This window comes from Astatotilapia calliptera, chromosome 13 (assembly GCF_900246225.1).
Source record: "Astatotilapia calliptera chromosome 13, fAstCal1.2, whole genome shotgun sequence".
NCBI classification, from domain to species: Eukaryota; Metazoa; Chordata; class Actinopteri; order Cichliformes; family Cichlidae; genus Astatotilapia; species Astatotilapia calliptera.
Window position 1 is genome coordinate 32,108,290 of NC_039314.1, and position 25,460 is coordinate 32,133,749.

Here is a 25,460-nt window from a genome sequence, read left to right on the forward strand (position 1 = left end):
AGTTCTGTAATGTGGAAACATCTGGAGAGAACAAGTCGTAATTTCACTGCTTTGCAGTCAGGAGTGGCTGCTGAGCGCCACGAGTTTATTTCAATTAATATCGTTTTTCTAAGTCATCACATCAGGATCAACGCGGTGACCTCTCCACGCCGGTGCTGCGTCACCCTGCGTACGCAGAGGGGCGCTACCTGACCGCGTTATTATACGAATTTTGCCAAACTTGACGTGAGGAGCGGCCTCAGGTACCCCCAAGTACTGACTGACACGGATCTGACACGGGAGAGTGTGAAAGGGTCATTAGAAGAAGGACTGAGTGCTGTGAGCGCTCTGCACGAACTTTAACGCGCAGTCAGACTGCGAGAGAGGGAGGCGACTGTGAGCAGCTGCAGTATGAACGCCCCTCACACGGACCGCCCGTGAATCACTTTTTCCATGTGCCGCGGAGCCGCCTCAGCCCGGCCTCCAGCTATCCCTACAGAAGACCCCCTCCCTCGGCTCAGCGCGAAGCGGAGCTTCAGTGTGAGTGTTCACGTTACGGAGTAACGGCCCGGACAGCGATCGGCCACCTTAGACCAAATGGAGTGCGTCTGACATCGAGCCAGCCTTCGTGCCGTGTGCGCGGCGTTGACGTGCTCTGCCATGGATCTTCAGGTGGTTGTCTGGCTCTTCTACTGCCTTCTGCTGCCCTCCGGCCTCTTAACAGGTAAGCTGAAAGAGAAGCAGCTGCACTGATGCCAGCACAGCGGCTCTCGGCTCGTCCGGGCTCGGCTCCGTGACGCACTGGGAGTTCGCCAGGGAGTCAAAACTCTCCACAAGTTTGACAGAAGTCGTACAGGCCGACACATTTCCACACTGCGTTTATAGTTCAGAGGTGTTCACAGAAACTCTCAGCCCTGCGTGTCACACAGCTCTCTGCTCCGGAGTTTGGCTCAAAAGTGTCACTGCTGCGCGTGCACGAGCACGAGCTTTTCTCCAAGGCGCTGATGTGGAAAACACCAGTTCACATTAGGTAACCGAACTGCTGCATGCACTGCAGGTTTTCCTGAGCGTGAGCGGAAAGTAAGTGTGTCTATTGCGCGTGTTAAAGCTGCCATCCTGTCTGGGCTGTGGAAAAGCTTGTTTGCGCCCCCGTTTCTCAGTCAGCCATCAGTTTAACAGTGGACATGATGAAATGCCTTTCAGTTGGGGCCTGCAGGAGAGAAGACGACCCTCTGTGTGTGGGACAGACAACAATCCAGTGGCTTGTTGGGTGGTGGGTCCTTGCTAAAAGCAGTGTGTGGCTGTGGTCTCCAGCAGCCCGCTGACACACCCTGCACTGACTCGACTGCACTGGTACTTTCCTTTACAGTTGTGTAAATATGACATGTTGGTGACGGTCATTCGTAGTATGGCAGCTTTGTTGGGAGCAGTGCCATTGCTCAGCGGTTCATGCAGACGCTGTTTAAAGATGAAGGGTGTAGCTGTCCCAAAGCTTTTGGAAGAATGGTCTCCTGAATGTTGCTGAACACATCAGCAAACAGTTCATACTGCCATTCTCCTCCTTTACCACCGCAGTGTTTTACTGCTACTCTTTCATAAAGACCTGCAAAAGGCTGGGTCCTGACACGTGTTTGTCTTCTTGCTCGCATGTTCACCGCAAACTTCTCTCAGTTGTGGTTTGAATCAGTGGTGCTGTTCTGTAAAGGCAGTCCCACACAGGTTCCTGCACGCGATACACTGCACTTCTCTAACAAATTCCTCTGAGAAGAATCACAACAAAGTTGTGATTTTGAGCATATAGTCAAAGTCTGAACTGTTGGCTTGGTTTGATCAGGTTCCCAGTGTGAAGCTGTACTAATATCATGGAAAACTCTGGTGATCACAGAGCCTCTTCTTAGGAAACCCAATAATGCTGATTCCTGCACAGAGCCCTCTGAATGCCATGGTCAATCGTTGGGGCAATCGTGGCTCAAGAGTTGGGAGTTCATCTTGTAATCGGAAGGTTGCCGGTTCGAGCCCCAGCTTGGACAGTCTCGGTCGTTGTGTCCTTGGGCAAGACACTTCACCCGTTGCCTACTGGTGGTGGTCAGAGGGCCCGGTGGCGCCAGTGTCCGGCAGCCTCGCCTCTGTCAGTGCACCCCAGGGTGGTTGTGGCTACAATGTAGCTGCCATCACCAGTGTGTGAATGGGTGGATGACTGGATATGTAAAGCGCTTTGGGGTCCTTAGGGACTAGTAAGGCGCTATATAAATACAGGCCATTTACCATTTTACCATGGTTACATATTCAGTTAAAAATAACTACTGCTGTTTATGGATCATTTACACTATCTATTCTGTTTCACCCAAATCCATGTAGTGATCCTACAAAAATAATGACTCTTTTCTGCCATTTAGGGATTTTCCAAATCTAAAGCCATGTTATTTAAATGTTTTTATGCCCAATCTGCTCTGGTTTAGGTTAGGAGTGTCATTCAGCAGAGTTTGTAACAAGTAAAATTAATATTCTGCTCAGATAAAACAGGAAGTGTATGTTTAGCCTAAATCCAGCTGGCAATCTCAGAGGACAGATGTCATAAGCTGGAATGTTAACAGTCTTACTGTGTGGGGCATGACTACTGTTGCTATGAAATGTTGGGAGACTGAGAGAAACAGAAACAGTCTCAGACAGGATGCAACTTGTTACAACTTGCAACATTGTGTCTTTAAACAGTTCACATTGTGATACAAAGGAAGTGAAACCCGACGATATAACAGCCAAGAGGACATTGCATCAACATTTCCTGGAGAATTACCCTCATCCAAACAAACACTTTGTGATCCTGATCATGTGTCGCTCTTCACACTAAAATTTCAAATATTAAGGGTGGTTGTAGCTCATCTGCTAATCCCAAGGTTGGTAGTTTGATCCCAGTCTGCCAAAGTGTCCTTGGGTAAGACACTGGACCTTGGGAGAATGTTTGATAGAAAGCACTTTTATGAATATTGTTTGTAATCAGTTGTTTCAAAACTCGTGGTACATTGACTTTTTATGAACGTTAGTGACAGTGATTTGTAAAAACATGCAAACGTACATGGAAGTACAGCTTCAAAGCAAATATTTGTTGTGAGGACCTTAATTTTTGATAGATAGCTGGCAAAGGAACAATGAGACAGGAGCTTCTTGTTGTTGGGAGTGTATTCCAATGCTCACAACCCAGAGTTGACAGATTCCTTCCACCTGTTTCTTTGCAGAGACAGTAAGAAAGTCCATTCCTTACATATAATGATGGATCAAGTATCAACAACAACAACTTTATAAGGGCTGTGGAATAATGTAGTTAAAGTTTACACAAGTACACTTCACTCGAGCGTGTTGAACATAAGTAGCGAGGTGTTATTTTAGGTTTCGGTGAAAGATCTGAATTAAAAAAGATGAGAGGGGGAAAAAGCGCAGCACCACTGGCTGGGTTTGTTTCAGACACAGACCTGATGTGAGTAACAAAAATGAGCCTGTTTACAAGAGAACTGTGTGATGTAGCCTAGTGAGTCAGAGTCATTCCACAGTAGTGCAGTTTAACAGGACTTCACGGCTCGGTGAGAAATCCTCGGTGTGTAGGAGTGAGTCAGAGAGAAGGATTTATTTGTGCTTTAATTTCGCCACCATCAGCACACTGAACAGCAGCTCATCTCACTGTCATTTCTAAGAAAAGGAAACTGTACAACCTGCTCTTGACTCGGAGTCCGATTTTCCTACGTGCTTAGTTTTAATGGTAAAGGTATACTGTTACATGTTGATGCCAGGAGGCAAAGAGGATAGCTACGTTTGGAGAGTTCAGAGTTGGGACAGCGTCTGCTTCAGTGCTGTGATTGGCCTGTTTGTAACAGAGCCTTAACTCATGGAATATCTGACTATAGCTGTAGAACTCATTTAAACACATATGAACCAGGGCAGAGCCAGTGCTTTCCTGCTCTCACAGGCCTTTAACATGCCGCACACTACAGTCACATTTAAGCAATCCCACAGACTGATTTAGTACGTTCATTCTTTGCACTTGAAGCACTTTGTCTCTCTGACATACACTGATATGTCTGAGTTTGCTGTGAGCCACTCAACCTGTATACTGGGCAGAAACATCCTTTGATAAGGAATAGGCTGCAAAGCACCGCTGAGTCTCACAGCTACAGACCTACACACTGTGTACCTGCTTGAAATACTTGGCAATAAGTACTGCTGTATTTTCACCCTGACACAAGTTTTTGTGCTATTTCTCTGAATATACAGATGACAGAATATAAGAGAATTCAGCATCAGGCTGCTGAATGAGTCTGCTCCTCTGCTAGCTAGACTAAGTGTTTTGCGTCTGTTATACCCAATAAAACGGCTCTGTTGTTTGTTAGTTTTGATCAGCTGGTATTCTTTCTGTGGTTTCTGGTGTTTGGTCAGTCAGTTCAACATTTTGGCAGCTTGTTGAGTGATTTCATCAGGCCCGAGTCAAAACTGTTTCTGTTCTTTAAGTGTTTGCTTCAAATCCAGGCTTTCACCTTCAACTCTTCCGATTCCTTCGGCTGATGTATCATCACAGACATTTATGTTATGCAGTGTATTTGTTTTTACTGTCATGGAAACGGTGCAGAGGAGCACTGGGCCATAAATGACACACACCAGCCACTTCATTAGGTACACCTGTTGAGCTGCTTGTTAACACACTTTGAACACAAGTTCAACATGAGCATAAAAATTTGGAAGAAAGTTAATTTGTGTGACTTGGAACGTGGCGTCATTGTTAGTGCCAGATGGGCTGATTTGAGCATTTCAGAATCTGCTGACCTGACAGGATTTTCCCACACAAGCATTTCTAGAGTTTACAGAGACTGGTCTGCAAAACAAGAAAACATCCAGTGAGTGGCTTTGTTGTTAGTGGAGGTCAGACTGCTTCAGGAAGACAACAGTGATTCAAATCACCGCTCGCTACAACCCAAATATGTACAAAAGCATCTCTGAACACATCGAACCTTGAACGGGATGGCAACAGCTGTGGGCTGAGCAAAACTGGGCAATAAATGGATCCATCGGCGTCGTAGCAGTGGTTCAGGTGGCTGTAAATGTGTCTCTTATATTTTCCTGGCTCACTTTGTGCCCCTTAGTATCAGCTGATTGTCGTTTAAACCCCACGGCCCACCCAAGAATGTTGTTGACCATGTCTATCTATTTCTGACCACAGTGTTCTAGATCAGCGGTCCCCAACCCCCGGGCCTCGGGCCGGTACCGGTCTGTGAGTCGTTTGGTACCGGGCCGCGAGAGTTGAGGCTCAGGTGTGAAATGTCTGGTTTTCAGGGTTTTTATCGGTTTTCAGCGTCATTTTGTTATCCTTTTTATCGTTTACTCGGTTTTCCTGGGTCTTTTCACGTATGTTATGAATAAATCTTATTTTTTTCGGTACCGGTACTAGTTTTATTTTGTTGTATTTATCCGCGACACCTTAAAGGCCGGTCCGTGAAAATATTGTCGGGCATAAACCGGTCCGTGGCGCAAAAAAGGTTGGAGACCGCTGTGCTAGATCATTGCAGAACCTCTGACAGCTGCAACCAGCAGGATGATGCACAATGTCACAAAATTAAAATGGATCTCACACCACTGTGCTCAGATGGCCTCACAGTCACCTTATCTTAGTGCAATAGAGCACCTCATCCATCGATGTCATGGATGTAGCAGCTGTGACAGCGTTACATCAATGTGGACCAAAATCTCTGAGGAATATTTCTGGCAGTCTGAAGTCCTACCCAGTGTTAGTCAGATGTAACTAATGAAGTGGCCAGTGAGCATACGTGTGTGTGTGTGTGTGTGTGTGTGTGTGTGTGTGCACACACCTTTTTTCTTTCCACAAAAACAGGAAAGTTGCTCAGGATGCAACAAGAGAATGTTCCATTCCAACAAAGCTGAGCTGGACCTTTATCACCGTTGCTCCTCGCTTTGATTCTTTCCTCAGCAGAAGCGTTTTTACCTTTTAGATCTGAAAAAGAGTGGAGAGGAATCTCACTGACAGAACAGATTGTAATATAAATAGCATTTGATCAAACCTCTGTTATAACTGGAGAGAATGTGATCACCATGTCTTTATTTCATCTCTCTAATCATGTCATCATACATAAAGCTACGTTTAAGAGTTCTGAGGACCTCACATGAAGGGAGCCTTTCTGCAACCTGGAGCTTGCAAAAGTGCACTTATGTATGAGGTGAGCAGCAATAACATAATCTGCCAGACTGAATCTCAGCATGGACTCAAACGGAGACATAAAGTTAAAAATCAAAATGTGGCATTGTTAGTCAGCGAGCTAGCTGTCGCTCTTGGTACTCTTGTATTTGATTGTGGATTTTGTCCTTGGCACATATTGTGCACTTCCTTTTATTGTTGTTTGCCGTTGTTCTGCCCTGTGTATTTGAGTTCAGTGCTTAGCTAAGGTTTGATGACAGGACGCATCAGTTATTGTTCAACTGAACAAGAAGCAGGAAACCCTGGCTTGGAAGCACAATGAGGGATTTTTAAGTTAAATACTAATATAGAGAGCTCTGATAGTTTAGCAGTTTACACATTCGCCTAAAAGTGGAAAGACCCCTAGTTTCATCCAGGGAGGAGATACAAATCCCTTTGGCCAAATCAAACATGCCGACCGGCACGCTGAGGCACTCCCAGCAGAAAAGAACGTCTCCCGCTGACACAGAGGATTCCCTTTTGACTTCTCTAAATTGCACTTCTGTTCTAGTTTTCCTCAGTTGTGTGAATAGAGGGTTGCAGAAAGACAAACTTGTGTCAGCAAGTATATTGCAGTTGTTCTGTCCTTGATGCAGTGTGCACTTGACTATCATATTCCCGTGGCACTCTTTCATGTAATAAAAATAAAAGTATTTCCACATCTCCACTGCAGTCTATGAACCTGTATGGAGCTTCCTTTAATTAGCTCTAGCCTGTGTAGGGGAGACCTCAGATGCCCCAGCAGATGATGTAGAAGGCCGTTCAAGAACTGGCTCCAGTGTTTGTTGCTTTGGTAGTTGATAGGTTTGTAGCTTGAACCCATCCGCTGGAACGTTGAAGACAATATAATTACACAGCAAGCAAGACACGAAGTAGGCAAAGTTCTTCATGTTTCTCGTGCACGGGAGAGAACCGGACAAACGCCGTTCCTTCGCTTGACCCCAGTTGCTCTCGTCCGTTCTCCCGTAACACTGCTCTTTTATTGAGGTTACATGAATATGCATAGGTTCATTAACATATAACATCTTACATAGGTATACATGTGAACAAAGAATACTGTGTGTGTGTGTGTGTGTGTGTGTGTGTGTGTGTGTGTGTGTGAGGTCAAGATGTGACCCTGTGAAGAGTCTAGCGGGTCCATCTGAACAAAAGGCTCTTATACTTAAACAGATATACGTGTGTTTGCTATGCCATATATCAGCAAGAGAAGATACGGATCTATGCCAGAACACTCTGTAGAGGAGTGAACGCACTCTCCTCTTCATGCTACACAGAGTTGTTACAGACCTCCTAGGATGAGACATTCTTTCAATCTACAAATGATTATACACTTCTAAGCATATATGAGTAAATATTTCTAAGCATAAATGACAATGAACAATACAAAACCTAACAGTAGTGAACGCCTGTCAGTGCAAAGATATTAGATGGTGGTGGTTGTGTCACACTCAGAGGTGGAGCTAGAAAGATTTTCTTTGGGTGGCACGGAAATCAGATGGGCTGGCAAAAGCCATTTCATACACATTTGCAGGTGTTTCATTCTCTGTTCTGTACCGTGTATAGTAAAATACATCAAATGAAGCAAGAGAACATGTTTGATATATCTTGATGCATGCTCAATCATCCAGGTAAGTAAATCTCCAAACGTTGATCCAGTTCATCTGGACGTAGCGTTTTGTGGGAGAAACGTTTCGTCACCCATCCAGCTGACTTCTTCAGTCTCGCAGAACACAAGAACCTCTGTTTCACCTGGATTTACACGAGCAAAGTTTGAAGACATCCAATTATTAATGGCAGAAAAGCATTGTGTTGGGGTTGTTGGCTTAGCAGAAAACTACAGCTACATATTATCAGCATAGCAGTGGTCGGAGATGCATTTGAACATGTTTCATACATGACCCAGAGGTAACGTATGTAGTGAAAACAGAAGAGGTCTAAGTATAGATCCACAAACAAGGGGTGCCTAAACTGACTAATATGAATTCTGAAGTATATGTTAGATGTGTGATAAAACTTTTAGAGAACAGTTCCAGTCAACTCGGCTCTGTTTAGTGAGACTAAAATGGATTACTCACCTTTATCTAAGTGAGAGTATCATTAGTAATTATTTATGATGTTTCTGTGTTGGGCTTTTGTTTTCATTTTCAATTGAAACAAAAAAATTAAATTTATCAAAGATATTATTTCCCTCTGCTACGTGAAAGCAGCAAGGATCCAGATGAAAGGACTGGATATATAATAATAATAATAATAGATTTTATTTATGAGCGCCTTTCAAGTCACCCAAGGACACTTTACAATAGGATAAAACACTTAGTAAAACAATAGCAGAATAAGAACAATAAAATAAAAGCACAAGATAAAATGAACAAACAGCAGAATAAGAACAATAAAACAAAAGCACAAGATAAAATGAACAAACAGTGGATTCACAGCGAATATGCAGATTTGAACAGATGAGCTTTGAGTTGGGATTTAAACTGGGAGAGAACCAGTGTTTCTTATTTCAGGGGGCAGAGAATTCCACAGCCTGGGAGCAGAGCAGCTGTAAGCTCTGCTTCCCACGGTGGTGAGGCGGAAGGAAGGTACAGCAAGCTGGATAGAAGAAGAAGAACGAAGTGAACGGGCAGAACAGGTGGTGGTTAACAGGTCAGAAAGGTAAGGAGGAGCGAGGTTATGAATGGCCTTGAAGGTGAGCAGAAGAAGTCTGAAAATTATCCGGAATTTCACTGTGAGCCAGTGAAGTTCCTGAAGAACAGGTGATGTGCTGGTAGGAGGGGTTCTGGTGAGAATGCGAGCAGCAGAGTTCTGAACCAGTTGAAGCTGATGGAGGGATTTTTGGGGGAGACCATGCAGAAGAGAATTGCAGTAGTCAATACGGGAGGTAACAAGACTGTGTACAAGAATGGACGTAGACTGGGTGGAAAGAGAAGGAAGCAATCTGTTAATGTTACGTAGATGGAAGTAGGCAGAACGGGTGAGATTACTGATGTGAGATTTATAGGAAAGCGAACTGTCTAGGATGACACCAAGGCTCTTAACCTGAGGAGAAGGGAAAACTGTGGAGTGATGGTGAGTGAGAAATGGTTCGCCTTCAAAAGGTGTATATATATGATGGAGAGAAGCTGGGGCAGATGGAGGGGTGATGTCAGTCGGGCAGGAAGAAGAGTGCACGTGTGAGGCAATATCAGTGAGAGCTGTTATTGAAATCAGAACTGGGTGAGACACTCGACGAGGGTAAAATCATCTAGACTCAAATTATGATCTGATAGCTTTGAACTTGTCACCAAAGGAATTTAGCAGTATCAGAAAACGTGGTAAGCAAAGAGGAGGAATCAGGAGTAAGTTTAAGTCTGTTAATGGTGTCAAACAAGAGCCTTGGATTGTGCTTGTTAATGAAACCAGCTAAGTAAGATGTTTTTCGCTGGTTATAGTTGAGTGTGCTTAGCAATTCCTTCATGCGATGGTAATGAACATCGCATAGTGAACATAGTGACATATGTAGATGGATATGTAGCTGCGCCTGATGGCTTCTAAGGTCAGTGAGCTGAGCATCCTTGAGTTAGCTGGGGTAACTTTGACTGAAGGTAGTGGACCACTGGGAAAGGTCAGGAAACCAGGCGTCAGTGCAGTGATGACATCAGCAGAGTTGAAGGTGTCAGTGCAGGATTTCAGTCACTCCACAGTAAAATTCAGTAAATCCAATAAAACCAGTGAAAGCTGTCAGAATACAAAGAGAACCAGTTTGAAAAATTAGAGTCCAGAAGTGACAAGTGATCTTAGCGAGGAGAAAGATTGGCACTGTTGTGCGAAATCATCACACAATAGTGCCACAATGGAGCAGCTGCACTGCACCATAACCAAAAAGAGTCATGGCTCTATGATAAGGGACTGCAGTTTTTCCAGCCTGCTTCTCCATCACTCTGTCGAAATCTTGGGCTGGTGACGCACCTGAATCTTTATTTGGCTGCTCTGAAAACCGGCCTGTTGTCTCACATCACACCTGGAGAAAGCCGTGGCACACAAATCATGGCACACTTACAACCCACTTTGATTTAAAACTGCCCCAACTGTCAGTGAAAGGAAATGTAGTTACACATTAAATCGATGAGATATTATAAAATTATAAAATATTATTTTTTTACACAAGTAATATACAATCCTAATATGTTATTTATTTATTATTTCATTGTGGACACTGTGAAGAAACAATTTCTATAGTAGATAATGAGACAACTTTACTGTCATTTAATTGTTTTTCTATCTATTATTTTGATGCAGCATGAATGTCTGTGTTAGCTGTAAAACTTTATGCCCTCCTTTACACTTCCCACAGTAATCCAGGGGCCACACTGGATTCTTTGCTGGGCCAGTTCTAGCAGGTTGGTGTCTGTTTGACACCCATGCCTTAGATCAGGGCTGCCCAATCCCGGTCCTCGAGAGCTACCATCCTGCAGCTTTTAGATGCATCCTTGTTCCCACACACCCGAATCAAATGAATAGCTTGTTATCAGGCCTTTGCCAAACATGATGGCATGCTGAAGAGGTAATCAAACCATTTGATTCAGCTGTGTTGGAGTAGGGATGCATCTAAAAGCTGCAGGATAGTAGCTCTCGAGGACTGGGATTGGGCAGCCCTGCTTTAGATGGACTTCAAATTCAGATTCCTTTTATTTGTCATTTTCATGCTTTGCATACAAAACACATCAACCACACAGTAGTGCATTTTGTAAAGTAATAAACCAATAAATAAGAGCGTTTAATAAATGGACTAAAAATATGCAATAAGATGAAATAAATATTATGAATGGTAAATGGGTAAAAGTACTGTAGCAAGGAAACAGTACAGTCAGTCCCTATGAGCAGCTCACATACTCTGGTTAAGACGTCTGTGTGCTGTCCTTGATCTAATGCTACTGTATCTGCTCCCAGACTCTGAGCATGAACCAGGGGGTTGGTCGAGTCCTTTATGATGCTTAATGCTCTGCGCCTACAGCACTTAGTGTAGATGAGGCCAGGAGAGCGAAAGTGTTGCTGGGCCTTCATGATGATGGCTGCGGCGTCACTGGTAGTTAGCTCATCTATCAGGTGAACTTCAAGGTTTTGGTGCAGTGAGCCCTCTGCATTTGAAAACTGCTGATGGTTAATGGGAGCTGCTGCAGGCAGCTAGTTCATCTGAAGTCATCCATCCTTAGTTATGTGATTCATGGCTGTTAGCTGCTCTTTCCTATGTAAGAAACAACTGTGGTATCATTGCAACTGTTATCACATGATTTGCTGAAGTTAGCAGAGCAGTCATATGTCATCAAGGTTAACAGTAAGGAGCTCAGTAAGACAGTAACAGTGAGCACAGACTGATGGGCCATGCTCTGCCTGTAACAAGCAATCATGATGTAAACAACATATTTCTTCTCAAAGCATCATTAGTTAAGCAATTTGTAACATCTAAAGGAACAACATTTGATTATTAGAATTATTTTTGAAAATTACAACTAATTTACATCTTTTGTCAAATGAAAAGTGTATAAAACATATAATCCACATTATTATTGAAGACGTTATTCACCATCTTTTTACTAATGTATCACATGGTTTTCATTCAAAGCAAGCAACATTATTCTTATTTGTATAATGAAACCACGTTGGATTATTTTGACCATCAAAACAATGTAAATAAGCACACAAGCAGCCGAGAGGTGGAATTCCTCCAGTGGGTCCTGGGTCTATCCTGCAGCCTCCTCGGACATGCCTGAAGCCCCTGACCCAGGGTCCATGTGTGAGCTGCAGTGACTGATGCATACAGCAGTAAGCTAAAAATAACTAGACAAATTATGATTGATTCCTCTTACATTCAATTAATTCAAAGCTGCTGCTGCTGCTGCCTCTTGTTGACATTGTAAATCTGAGTTAAACATTTTGGCTGGTCCTAACTGTGTCATACATCTTTAAAGAGTTGTTTGAAGGTTAAGACTAGGTTTATAGCTAAGGTAAGAATCAGGTTTTAGCTAAGATAAAGATTGCAGTTAGGTACTTAGTTATGATAGTTAATGTTAGGCTAAGGGACTGGGGAGAAGACCATTCCCAGTTTCAGCCAGAAAGTCACTGGACTTCTTGAAGTTTCTTGAAGACCTTTCACCCAGCAGGTCCCTGAGGTCATGTGACCAGGGCTTGCTTGCTGTCCAACACACGAGGCTGAAAACAAAAGGCGACAAACTTTTTGTAACTGTGGCCCCCAGACTGTGGAACTCTCTCCCTTTGAGCCTGAGATCTGTGGACTCAGTGGTCTCTTTTAAAAAACAGCTAAAAACTCTTCTTTTTAAACTTGCTTTTGGTTGATTTTTATTTTTATGTTTTAGCTTCTGTGAAGCACTTTGTGATTTTTATCTTGAAAGAGGCTGTATAAGTAAAGTTTTACTTACTTACTTACTTACTTACTTACTTACTTACTTCGCATCTGAGAAGCTTTTTCAGTCCTAAAGCCAAATAGTGGAGAGTCACAGGTATTTAAGCTGTAGTGGGAGTTGTCCCTTAACAGGGTCGTTGGCCTACTATCGATCATGTGCTTTACCACAAGGTGTGAAAAAATGCCTGGGTCATTATCAGCAGAGACTTTGCCTCACCCTATCATGTGACCCATTGAGATCAACTGATGCAAGATGTGAGCGGGGGTTGAGGCGCCTCGGGAGAAATCTCAAAACTGTGTTTGGTGGCAATCAGTTGGTGTTGAAAGCCACCCCCTCTGTTCAAATATAGTAATATAATGTAATAAATAAATAAGGGCTATGGTCCTTTAGGGTGGGGATGGCAGTTGCACATCTGCCAGAATATTGCACACACTAAAATATTGCACATGGAATGGCAGCAACATAGTCAGTAGCTGTGACAGAGTGATTATATGCAAGTCTGTTCACACTCTTAGTTTGCATTAAAAGTTCTGACTTGTCCTGTTGTCTTGTCCATCGTGTCCTGCAGACATAGCTTTATTGAGTGGCTGTTCGGTTTGTCCGGTGCAGAGGTCCGAGCGCTCCTCGCTGCGCTGCACAGCATACACTATGTTTTTTAGCTTGTTTCCAGGTTTTGTCCTTGGGATGAACCAGTTCATGCCTGAGTGTGCGGCTGGCTCTGAGTGCACTGGGATGTCGTGCTTGGAGAAGATTAGGAGTTTCTGAGTTTCTCCAATAAACCTGGTTTCAAAGGGATGACAATCTTGTTCTGTTTGTCATTTACAGTGGGGCAAAAAAGTATTTAGTCAGCCACCGATTGTGCAAGTTCCCCCACTTAAAATGATGACAGAGGTCAGTAATTTGCACCAGAGGTACACTTCAACTGTGAGAGACAGAATGTGAAAAAAAATCCATGAATCCACATGGTAGGATTTGTAAAGAATTTATTGGTAAATCAGGGTGGAAAATAAGTATTTGGTCAATAACAAAAATAAAACTCAATACTTTGTAACATAACCTTTGTTGGCAATAACAGAGGTCAAACGTTTACTATAGGTCTTTACCAGGTTTGCACACACAGTAGCTGGTATTTTGGCCCATTCCTCCATGCAGATCTTCTCGAGAGCAGTGATGTTTTGGGGCTGTCGCCGAGCAACACGGACTTTCAACTCCCGCCACAGATTTTCTATGGGGTTGAGGTCTGGAGACTGGCTAGGCCACTCCAGGACTTTCAAATGCTTCTTACGGAGCCACTCCTTTGTTGCCCGGGCGGTGTGTTTTGGATCATTGTCATGTTGGAAGACCCAGCCTCGTTTCATCTTCAAAGTTCCCACTGATGGAAGGAGGTTTTGGCTCAAAATCTCACGATACATGGCCCCATTCATTCTGTCCTTAACACGGATCAGTCGTCCTGTCCCCTTGGCAGAAAAACAGCCCCATAGCATGATGTTTCCACCCCCATGCTTCACAGTAGGTATGGTGTTCTTGGGATGCAACTCAGTATTCTTCTTCCTCCAAACACCACGAGTTGAGTTTATACCAAAAAGTTCTACTTTGGTTTCATCTGACCACATGACATTCTCCCAATCCTCTGCTGTATCATCCATGTGCTCTCTGGCAAACTTCAGACGGGCCTGGACATGCACTGGCTTCAGCAGCGGAACACGTCTGGCACTGCGGGATTTGATTCCCTGCCGTTGTAGTGTGTTACTGATGGTGACCTTTGTTACTTTGGTCCCAGCTCTCTGCAGGTCATTCACCAGGTCCCCCCGTGTGGTTCTGGGATCTTTGCTCACCGTTCTCATGATCATTTTGACCCTACGGGATGAGATCTTGCGTGGAGCCCCAGATGGAGGGAGATTATCAGTGGTCTTGTATGTCTTCCATTTTCTGATGATTGCTCCCACAGTTGATTTTTTCACACCAAGCTGCTTGCCTATTGTAGATTCACTCTTCCCAGTCTGGTGCAGGTCTACAATACTTTTCCTGGTGTCCTTCGAAAGCTCTTTGGTCTTGGCCATGGCGGAGTTTGGAGTCTGACTGTTTGAGGCTGTGGACAGGTGTCTTTTATACAGATGATGAGTTCAAACAGGTGCCATTCATACAGGTAACGAGTGGGGGACAGAAAAGCTTCTTACAGAAGACGTTACAGGTCTGTGAGAGCCAGCGATTTTCCTTGTTTGAGGTGACCAAATACTTATTTTCCACCCTGATTTACGAATAAATTCTTTACAAATCCTACCATGTGGATTCATGGATTTTTTTTTCACATTCTGTCTCTCACAGTTGAAGTGTACCTCTGGTGCAAATTACTGACCTCTGTCATCATTTTAGGTGGGGGAACTTGCACAATCGGTGGCTGACTAAATACTTTTTTGCCCCATTGTAGTTTCTCCCTAGTTGGCGTCTGACCTTCACTTTAGAACTGAAGAAGCTTCTCAGATGAGAGAAGTCCAAAAACGTACACTGGATCCAGATGAAACCACTGTGTCGTTGGATGTGGTCTCCTTTTTCACTTGTATCCCTACAACCAAGGCAGTGGAGACTGTCAGAAAATGACTACAGCAAGACAGCTCCTTAGAAAACAGAAGTGGGTTTACCCCAGTCTCTGCCTTACCACTGCACACTTTAAATACAACAAGGGTTTCTACAGACAAAAACATGGATGTGCTATAGGCCCCCCAGTGTCACCCAGTATGGCAAACCTTTACATGGAGGAAGTGAAAAGTAAAGCTCTTAGCTATTTCAAAGAGCAGCTATAGATGGATCTATATTAAATCAACTCAATCTAAAAAAAAGAAACAGCTGTGGGAAAATGAGTATTAGAAGCAAGAAAAAAATAAAATATGCTTAACTAGACTTTTCATTTTTAATCATAATATCTTATTTTTTTCATTATAACAAAGAAAAGGATAGCAAAGAGGGAGCAGAGCTCTAACCCACCAACGAAACATCAAACCAGAGACGGCTATATTTGTTTCTTAGAAAGTGCAACGAGTGAAACATACATTCATGGTAGTGTGAATGGACCAGCAATACTATATTGTTACTATCATGTAGTACTGACAGTAGTACTTGAGTAGCCTCTTACCTTATTATGAAAAAATGCAAGTATAACTGCACCATGGTGGACCTGAAGCGTATGTATTTATGTATAAGTTTTATCAGAGAATGAACAAAAGGAAGTGCTTTGTGTTGGAACACTGGACGTACCCTCTGTCTGTCGGGTTTGTTCTGAGTGCTAGTGAGAGATAGATGCTGCCTGTGGGCCTAACGAGTGTTATCATGTTTGTCAAGAGACATCATTTTGGGCAGGTCTGAAGTTTTACTGGGCAGCAGGGTGGAGCTCCTCCATGCAGAGTTTGTCCTGTATGTGAATATTCATACAGTAGGTGTAGACATAGATCCACTGGGTGTGGATTTATGTTGTTCCAGACAATTTTGATAGCATGATGTGAGTTATATAGAAGTTGTATCAGCTTTTAGAAGCTGATAAAATTTTAAACCTGTCGTGCAATTTTCCTTATTTTTATTAAATTTCTTGTGAAGTACTGCCTGTTTTCATCATTTCTTCTATCTTTAAGACTTTAACAAATGTAACAAGTAAATCTACAGAACTTTCTAGAGGCGAATGGATTAATATAGTTCATATGTTGCCAAAAGGCTACACTTATCTTTCCAACTATTTACCTTTGAAAAAGATCTATTCTGATGATTGGGCGTGGACACCAAGGATCTCGGCCAGGTTTGATTGGTATTGGCTGTTTTTAATAGTTTGATGAGTAAAGAGTTTGGGGCTTTAAGTCAGATTTGAACTTAAAGTGACAAAAGCTGCGCTTAAAGTCCAGCATGTATGTGACTAATCTAACAGGAAATCAGTGAGTGCCTCCAGCTAACTTCGTATTATGAAAACTGTTCTATATACAGGCTGTCAAAGTATTTAAGGGTGTTAGAAATGTGGAGCTTTTTCATTGTGCAGCCAGACTTTCTACCCATTCTCTCGACACATGTAGATACACTGTTGATTCTGTATGCTGGTGTAGCAAAGTGCACACTGTAATGCAAACTCAGAGTTTTTTGCACAGTCCACAGTGTGATTGACTGCCTGACATGTGTGCAACTCCTCCAGGTCCCGGTGTGCTACTGGGACGAGGCTGATTAGCAAATGAGTGGCAGCCAATTAGCCCAGTTGGCACTGCTCCCTGAACCACTGAGCAACTTACTTTTACAAGCATTTTTGAGCCCTTATAACTTGTATATACAAAACTAGATAATGATAATGGGTGTGGGGCGAGACCAGTGATTGTCGGTTTCTCAAAAAAGAAAGCTAACCAACACAACATCCCACTAGTGACACAATTTTGTGTGTCCTGCAACAACACCAGCTAGGTTTGAACGAGCCATCGGTTCCACAGGGGAGGGCAGCGTGACAGCCAGGGAACAGAGAATGGAGCAGATCCTTTCTTAAAGAAAATAAACTGATTCCCCCTCGATAAATTCACATAAAGTAAGAATAGAGGTGCCTCTAAATAAAACACAGATCTGAAAATAGCAGTTATTGTGGTCTCAAAAACAACCACCAGGGAGAAGAATTTAAACAATGAGCACAGAGGAAACTTGTACAGTCAAGACAACAATAAAAATACTGTCCAGCAAGCTGTTAATTACCAGACAGTCCAATATTTGTCTAAGTGCTAAATTCAGTGACTGTTCGGGTTCTTCTCAGCTCTGAATAGTGAGTCTCAGCTGAGCAGATTGTAGCCGCTCCCTCCTGATGCCGCTTCTAGGGTTGCTCGGTCAGCAGCTCTAAAGAATAGACAATGGTGACATTACCCAGCCACGTACAGCCACTGCTGATCTTACACACTCCCCTAATGAACTACTGTTGCCCAACACCGAGGAAAAACAGGTTACTCACAGGGCTGGGCGAGGCGCTAGCCAGAAAATTCTTATGACAACATGACAAAACTAAGAGAGTTCAGAGTTTGCACAACAAATATGAAACAAATAAAACCAAACACATGCAAAATCCCTAAAAACACAAGAACTTAAAAGACAATCGAAAATAAAAAGATGGAAATGGCACCAGCATGAATATTCTGTTATAACATACATGCAGGCAATCAGAAGGTCCTGAGTCCAGTTCCACCTTCAGGCCGAGGTCTTGCTGTGCATGTTCTCCCTGTGTTTGTGTGGGTTCTCTCCGGGTACTCCGGCTTCCTGCCACAGTCCAAAGACATGCAGTTAGTGGGGCTAGGTTAATTGGTGACTCTAAATGATAGAGTTACCACAGGCAATGGGAGTGAATGGTTGTCTGTCTCTGTGTGTCAGCCTGTCCAGGGTGCACTCTGCTTCTTATCCTAAGACAGCAGGGAGAGGCTCCAGGCCCCCGCGAGCCTAAAAGGGATAAGCAGAACAGAACACACTAACAATCACAAAGCTTAAAACCCCTGGTCGATATCACTGTTCTTCTGAGCTGACTGCAGAACTGATCAAACTAGGAGCTGGCTGGTGCCTGTTTTACCTTCAGCCATTGTCTTTTGTGGAGGACGAAAGGTTTCAAACTTCCAGGCCTTAAACTTCACGTCTGTTCTCCGTGGTAATAGTAAATGGATAAAATAAGGCTGAATGAAAGAATGCTTCCTTGAAAAAGACTTGAATACTACATAAAATAAACCTCATCCAAAGTGTCTTTGAATGGCAGACACAGGATGTGTCTGAGTGTCTACATGAGTCTCACAGGCCTGAACTCTGAACTGTTTGATTTGCTGCTCACCACAAACGAGCAGACGATGCATCAGCTTTTCCTACTGATAAAAACCTTCCTTATGGCCATTCATACTACACAAAGTAATGAAGCAATAAACAATTAAATGACACAAAAGTTTCTTTTTAACTTTCTACTTAAATTGTTTTTTTACAATTACGGTTAAAAAACAAAACAGTAAAGGGAGTCTCACTGGTCCGGCCCACCTAAGGTCAGAGTGCGCTGTATGTGGCCTGTGATGTAAAATGAGTTTGGCACCCCGGCTCCAGACTGCGTGGGCCTTTCTTGCACCAGTGTAGTGTCTCGTGGAGGTCTGGATCGAGCCTCTGGGGTCCCCTTTGTTTGAAAATGGTGGCTCCAGTCTTCAAACAGGTGGACCAGAGAGTATGCTCCAATTATTATCCAATTAATGGGAAATTCTATTCGAGGGTGCTGAAGGAGGCTCTGGCTGGCAACTGGGGGCAAAGGAAAAATAAATAAATAAAAATTGGATCCCTAGTTCCCTGGGATTAATTACAGCAATAATTGCAAGACGAGCAACTCCCACCCGAACACTGTGGACGCACAAATTGGATTTGTAATTTTTTTCTGTTTCTCTGCTCATTCTTGCCTTGTTGGATTATTCCGAGGAATTGGCTCCCTTCCTATCAACATGTATCTACATGCAGCAGAGATGATGGTGTTGGTGGCCAAGGTGTTCCCACTCTCTCCTCTCGAGATCAGCTTTAGCTTTGTGTATTATTATTATTACATCACTCTCAGGGTTCTTACAGGTTACTCTAGCCTTAAAAATGAACAGGACTTTGGAGCCTATTTTTCCAGGCTGCTAAATTTGAACCTAATTAGTTACAGGATGCATGGATTTAGAGGTGAGCTGCTGTTACCGGGTGTGGGTGAAGGAGGGGTGCTTGACCCCAAGGCCACCCTGGCGAGGGTAAACAGGGCTGTGCGCTGTCAGAGGAGAGTAGTCCCTTTACCGTTTTGCTGCTATCCCTCTGTAACAAAGCATCCCTAACACTCGCCTCCACCCACTCCACCCTGTTTGCGCTCTTCTTCATCTCTCTTGTACACGGTCCTTGCTTTTGATAGTAAACAACAGTACTTAAAGTCATCTACCTTAACTACCTCTGCTTATTTCATCTTCACTGTCAAACCCGTCTCTCTCTCCTCTTCTTTGTAACACACAGCTTTGATAAAACAAACACAACTGGTTCTCAGCTGAATTAGTTTTTTCAGTACATATGCAGCTATTGTTTAAACGCTGAGGGCTTTTTTTGGTTATGAATAGTCTCGTTATAAAGAATAAAGCCTTGCTGCTCAACAGTCATTATGATAATGCTTTAGTTGTTATCTGAGTATTTGCATTTTGTTTCTAACTATACACCACATCAGGAGATTCAAACAAGCTAACTGAAGTAATTCAGCTTTGAATCTAAGAATGTAACGAAGGTATTGCAAAGCTATTCACGAGTGTTGAATCTGGTAGCTTTTCACTGTAACTCCAGCAGATTCACAGAGGTCTTGGTGCAAGTAAAGTATGCCCCCACCAGTGGGCTGAAAATACTCAGCAAAGAAGAAAAAAGAGTCAAAGCCTTAATCACCATGTTTAAGGCGAATAATATACCTTTGCAATTCTCGACAATATTCCTAACTGATCGTGATCATCTGCAGGACATGAGAAATGAATATCTTTTTATAATACTTGTGCCAAAAACGCAGTTACAAGATGCTGGCTCCGCCCCCCACTATGTCAGATTGCAGGGACAGTGTGAATGACTCAATTACATTCTCAATACGTCTTAAGAAGAATGTTTTTGCCAAGCTATGGTGCGAGTGGGTCAATTTTATGAAGCCTCTTCAACCAGACTTTAGAGGCTTGAGTGCTGTGTTTTATTTCCTGTTGAGTTCTACGTATGACATTGTTGCCTTCTCTCCCCATGTGCTTTTTGTCTGTTTGTTTGGGGCATATCTGGATGTTTTGTTTTTGATGTACTATGTGTTATACTCCACTTTGTTTTGAAAATAAAAAATAAAAGTGGCTAAATCAACTGTGTTGCCTGTTTCTGCAAAGAAAGCTCAGTAACACAGAAAAAGCCTGAGACAGCAGGCAACAACTTAAAGTGAGCAAAGTGATTCCAAAATGTGTTTCAGGTTAAGACAAATGGCCGTAATTCATAAGCAGTTAATGTGATCGTTTTGTTAAACCTCTTGAATTAAAGCGTAAAGTTTTCACTTTAATAACATGTTGATTGTTTGATGAGTAAAAACAATATGATCACGTGTAAAAGGTTTCTCTCTGAAATCCAGACCTGACATTACATCAAAATCCAGTTCAAATATGGGTATAATTTGAATATTTATCAGAATCGTTTTTCCTGAGATGATTCCATAGTAAGATGATCTGTGTAAAGATGTGCCCACACTGCTGTTTGACTGCGCTGTTTCTGTCTTTGCAGCTTGTCTTTTTCGCCTCAACATCCTGTCATTGGTTTACTTCTTGTACCTGCTGCTCTTACCGTGGTTCCTGTGTCCCAACAAACACACCATCAAAGGTAAGACCATCTGTGTTTTCAGGTCCGACCTTTTATGCATTTGAAACCTGCTTTTCTTTAAGCCGTCCATCCATCCGGGCCGCGAGGGCAGGAGCCTTCTTTCTAGCTTATCCAAGGAACGCCAGGGTGTTCCCAGGATAGCCGAGAGGTTTAATCGCTGCACTGTATCCTGGGTCTGTTCAGCTGGCTCCTTTTGATGTGGAGACGTGGCGGCTCCACTCTGAGCCCCTTCTGAATGGCCGAGCTCCTCACCCGGTGTGTAAGGGAGAGGCCAGCCACCCTGTGAAAGCTGCTTTTCACGCTTAGATTAGATTAGATTAGATAGAACTTTATTAATCCCTCGGGTGGGTTCCTCTGGGAAATTCGATTTCCAAAAAAGCACAGCACCGACAGAAGTTACAGAGTTACAGAATATTATATATATATATATATATATATATATATATATATATATAATACACACACACACATATATAAATACAGAGACAATATAAATAAAATATACAAAGGGGATAAATAGAATAAATAGGAATAAAAAATAAAAATACAAGTGAATTGCACATTTCAAGTATTGAGTCTATTGCACTGTTGACTATTTACAAAAGTATTGCACAAGGTATTGTACAGTGAGGTGCAGAGGCACTACAGCTTAGTTGTTCCCCCCTCCTTTGTCCTCCTGTTTCCCCTCCCTCTCCCCTCCAGGGAGGAGTTAAACAGTCTGATGGCGTGTGGGACAAAGGAGTTTTTAAGTCTGTTAGTTCTTGTCTTTGGGAGAAGCAACCTGTCACTGAACAGACTCTTCTGGTTGTTAATGGCCGTGTGCAGAGGATGCCCAGCATTGTTCATAATGTCCAGCAGTTTCTTTAGTGTCCTTTTCTCTGCCACTGTCACCAGAGTGTCCAGCTTCATGCCGACCACAGAGCTAGCCCTCCTGATCAGTTTCTCCAGCCTGGATGAGTCCTTCTTTGCTGTGCTGCTCCCCCAGCACACCACAGCATAGAAAAGTACTCCAGCAACCACCGACTGGTAAAACATCCTCAGGAGCTTCCTGCAGATGTTAAAAGACCTCAGCCTCCTGAGGAAGTACAGTCGGCTTTGTGCTTTTTTATACAGGTGCTCTGTGTTGCATGACCAGTCCAGTTTATTGTCCACCCACAGCCCGAGGTACTTGTACTTGTTGACCACCTCCACCTCCTCCCCCTCTATCTGAACCGGCAGTGGACCTTCTCTGGACCTCCCGAAGTCCACAACCAGTTCCTTAGTCTTTGAGGTGTTGAGTTGCAGGTGGTTTGTGTGACTCCATGCGACAAAGTTCCTCACCAGACTTCTGTACTCCTCTTCCTGATCATCCCAGATACACCCCATGATGGCTGTGTCGTCTGCAAACTTCTGAATGTGGCATAATTCAGAGTTGTAGCAGAAGTCAGAGGTGTACAGGGTGAAGAGAAGAGGGGACAGCACAGTTCCCTGTGGTGCTCCTGTGCTGCTGACCACTGTGTCAGACGTGATGTCACGCTTGTGTCCACGAGCTCGTTGTTTTGGTCACTATGCGGAGCTTAGGACCATTTTTGTTCTCATGATTCATCAAGTAATGCTACTGACCAGCCAATCAGTGGCAAATATTATTCCTGTGGTGAGAAGTTCTTGTCCTTAATGTCATGCGTTTAGTGAAAAAAGAATCCACTGGTTCATATCCTGTTCGATTTCCGGTTTAAAAACATAGTTTTCATGGCAGTAGTTAAGATGACTTCATAGGGTTTGGAGGTTCTTGTTCTGGGGTGCGTGATTTTGACTTTTTCAGTTCAGGAGAAAAGCAGTGGCCTATTTATGATGTTATTCTTTTTTAAACCTTACAATGTAAAGCAAGAAGCTCTGTGACTGAAATGTTTTTGACTTTATTCTGTTCTGTGTCTGTCCATGACTCACTCTAGCTGTCCATTAGTATCCATTTGATCAAACATTGTATTGTTGCCATTTTTTATGATATAATTTTGTCTTTAGCGAGTTGAGTGATTTCATCCCGTAGTTTGTGAGAGCAGTCGAGTGCTTTGTTTACATACAGGCCTTCCTTAAGAATCATTCTGGGCCCTCTTCTCTTTTCCCTGTATATCCATGATTTACCGCCTGTGTGTTGTGGAGATGGTCTTCAAATGTATGACGATGATATTCGTATATATTGTCAAATAGAAATGGTGTCAAACATTTAGCACGCGGAGAAACTACTGAGTAGCATTTCTTATAATGAAACTTCAGCAAAATGAACACGCCTGCCACATCATTTGTCATTTTGATTTTGGGATGTCTTTGAATTCTGAAGGTTGAGTAATGAATCAGTAATGAATCCAATGTCTACAGCTGTGTGCACACTGGGAGTCGTTTGCAGTCATGTGGCAGTCAGAGACTACAGAAAGTCAATGATGTCTTCAAGCAAATAAAGGGCGAAATAATCACTGACACTGGGAAGTGTGGGCATGGGCAGGAACCAGGCTGAAGTGACTACCAATGAGAGTGAAGTACACTAATGATTGACTTGGTAGTAAACGCATTAGAGGGTCAGCTAGTCCTCTAGAGCCCAAATGTCCACAAATGACCAGCTATCAGCTTCAGAACGATGGCTGACGCACAAATTGCTTCCAGTGTGGATGCAGCGTAAGCACTTTCATTTGAAGGACCAAAACACTTTGGTCCTTCAAATGAACAGGTACAAAAAAGAAACCAAACACATCAGACATGACAATAAAGCTATTGCCAAATAAAGGTAACCTGAAGAACAGTGAAATTGAGATGATTTACAAGGATCTTCTAACATTCACACACACTCAGTCACACACTCAGTCACACTGGGGGCAGTTCAGGATTCAGTGTCTTGCATATACTTATTCCATGTCTGTAAAATAAAGATTTATTTATTTATCTTGGTTTTATTTATGCTGCATTTAACCGTTTCTGTATCTCTCCTGTCTTTGCCTTTTAGGTCACACAGGACGCTTTATCAGAGCAATATTCTGCACCAGTCTGCTATTTGTACTGGCTCATATCTGCTTCCAGACAGTACTATACACATATCCTCCTCTCAACACTGCAATAGGTGATAACTGTTCACAATGGAATACCATAAGCAGACATATAGGACTGTCAAGGTATGTAACTATGTATCTAATTCCATGAGTTGCCCCATGTATCCCTGCCAGTGTCACTGATGGGCTGATTGTGGGAAATAGTAGGTAAATGTAGCCTACAAGTAAATGCAAAGCCTCCCACCGCTCTCTCCTTGTCTCCTCACCCTCAGCCAGTGGTGGAGAGGGCTGCCTCCTCCCTGAGCCTGGTTCTCACACATGTTTCTTTGTGAAAAGTTATTTTTTCCTTTGCACTTGCTCACCGGGGGGTCACAGGATTGTTTGGCCTTTCTCTGTATTATTTTAGCACCTTTAGATGAAAGTTGTTGTAAGTTTTACACTATATAAATAAGAGAATTAAAAATAAATTCAACTGAATAGACACCTGAGGAAGAAAATACTGAAATTAAGATGCTTATTTTAAAACACTGCCATTAATACTTTTTCATTTGAACATAGAGCTGTACATTAAATCACATTTAATTCAGTTTACTTTAATGAAAGTGCCTTTTGCATTTAAACCATCTTAATCAATCTTATTCCCATTGTTAGAATTGCACACAGGTCTTCAAGGTCCTTGGTAACTAACGTCTTGGAGAAGTTGCAAAGCTTCTACGAACTTTTTGTGCTTTCCCAAACTCATGCTATGATAACGATTAGGGACCAGAGCACCTTCTTCCTGTCAGTGTGCATCTATGTCACATGGGCCATATGCTGTTTTTGTAAAGCTGCAGATTAAACTGATTCGATTAGTATGAACTTGGCAGGAGGCGACCTTAAATCTATTTGCACGAGTGCAACCTTAAATTCACTATTGCCTGTATACATTCATCTTTTAGCATTCTGTATTTATTTGGTCTTCTATTAGCCACGTATCTAACTTTTTGCTTGATTTGCAGTAATGTGTCAAATAACATTTAATAATAATAATAATAGATTGGATTTATATAGTGCTTTTCAAGGCACCCAAAGCGCTTTACAATGCCACTATTCATTCACTCATTTGAATAAATCAAGTGTTCCCAACAGAACTCTGGATTGTAATGGTATCCATACATCCACCATGTAATGTGGATATATTTTGTGTATGATATCTCTGAAATGTTTTACATGAGTTGAGATAAAATGAGATATACTTTATTTATCCTATAATTGTAACAGCCTTGCATGTGTACGTGTGTCATAGGCTTCCCTTGGAAGACCCTTGGAAAGTGGCACGTCTCCTGTGCCCAGACCTTGGTGTGTGTATACTTGCATTGGTAACAGTCATCCTCTGCAGCAGATTGGTCAGGAACAGAGAAATGGTGGCTGCTGCCAACATTACATCGGTGAGTCTCTTTGCATATGTTTAAATGTGTATCTTTATGACAG

At 42.8% G+C, this 25,460-nt stretch overlaps 1 protein-coding gene across 3 annotated transcripts in view; it reads left to right on the forward strand.

Moving 5' to 3' along the window:
- The window catches only part of piezo1 (piezo type mechanosensitive ion channel component 1 (Er blood group)), a 90,697-nt gene continuing 65,237 nt past the window's right edge, over window positions 1–25,460 (forward strand). For all 3 annotated transcript variants that reach the window (XM_026191118.1, XM_026191119.1, XM_026191121.1), the window contains exons 1-4: window positions 1–703; window positions 20,878–20,973; window positions 23,948–24,113; window positions 25,276–25,417. In XM_026191118.1, the coding sequence (XP_026046903.1) occupies window positions 640–703; window positions 20,878–20,973; window positions 23,948–24,113; window positions 25,276–25,417 (468 nt within the window). In that variant the 5' untranslated portion in view covers window positions 1–639. The remainder of the gene's footprint in view (window positions 704–20,877; window positions 20,974–23,947; window positions 24,114–25,275; window positions 25,418–25,460) is intronic.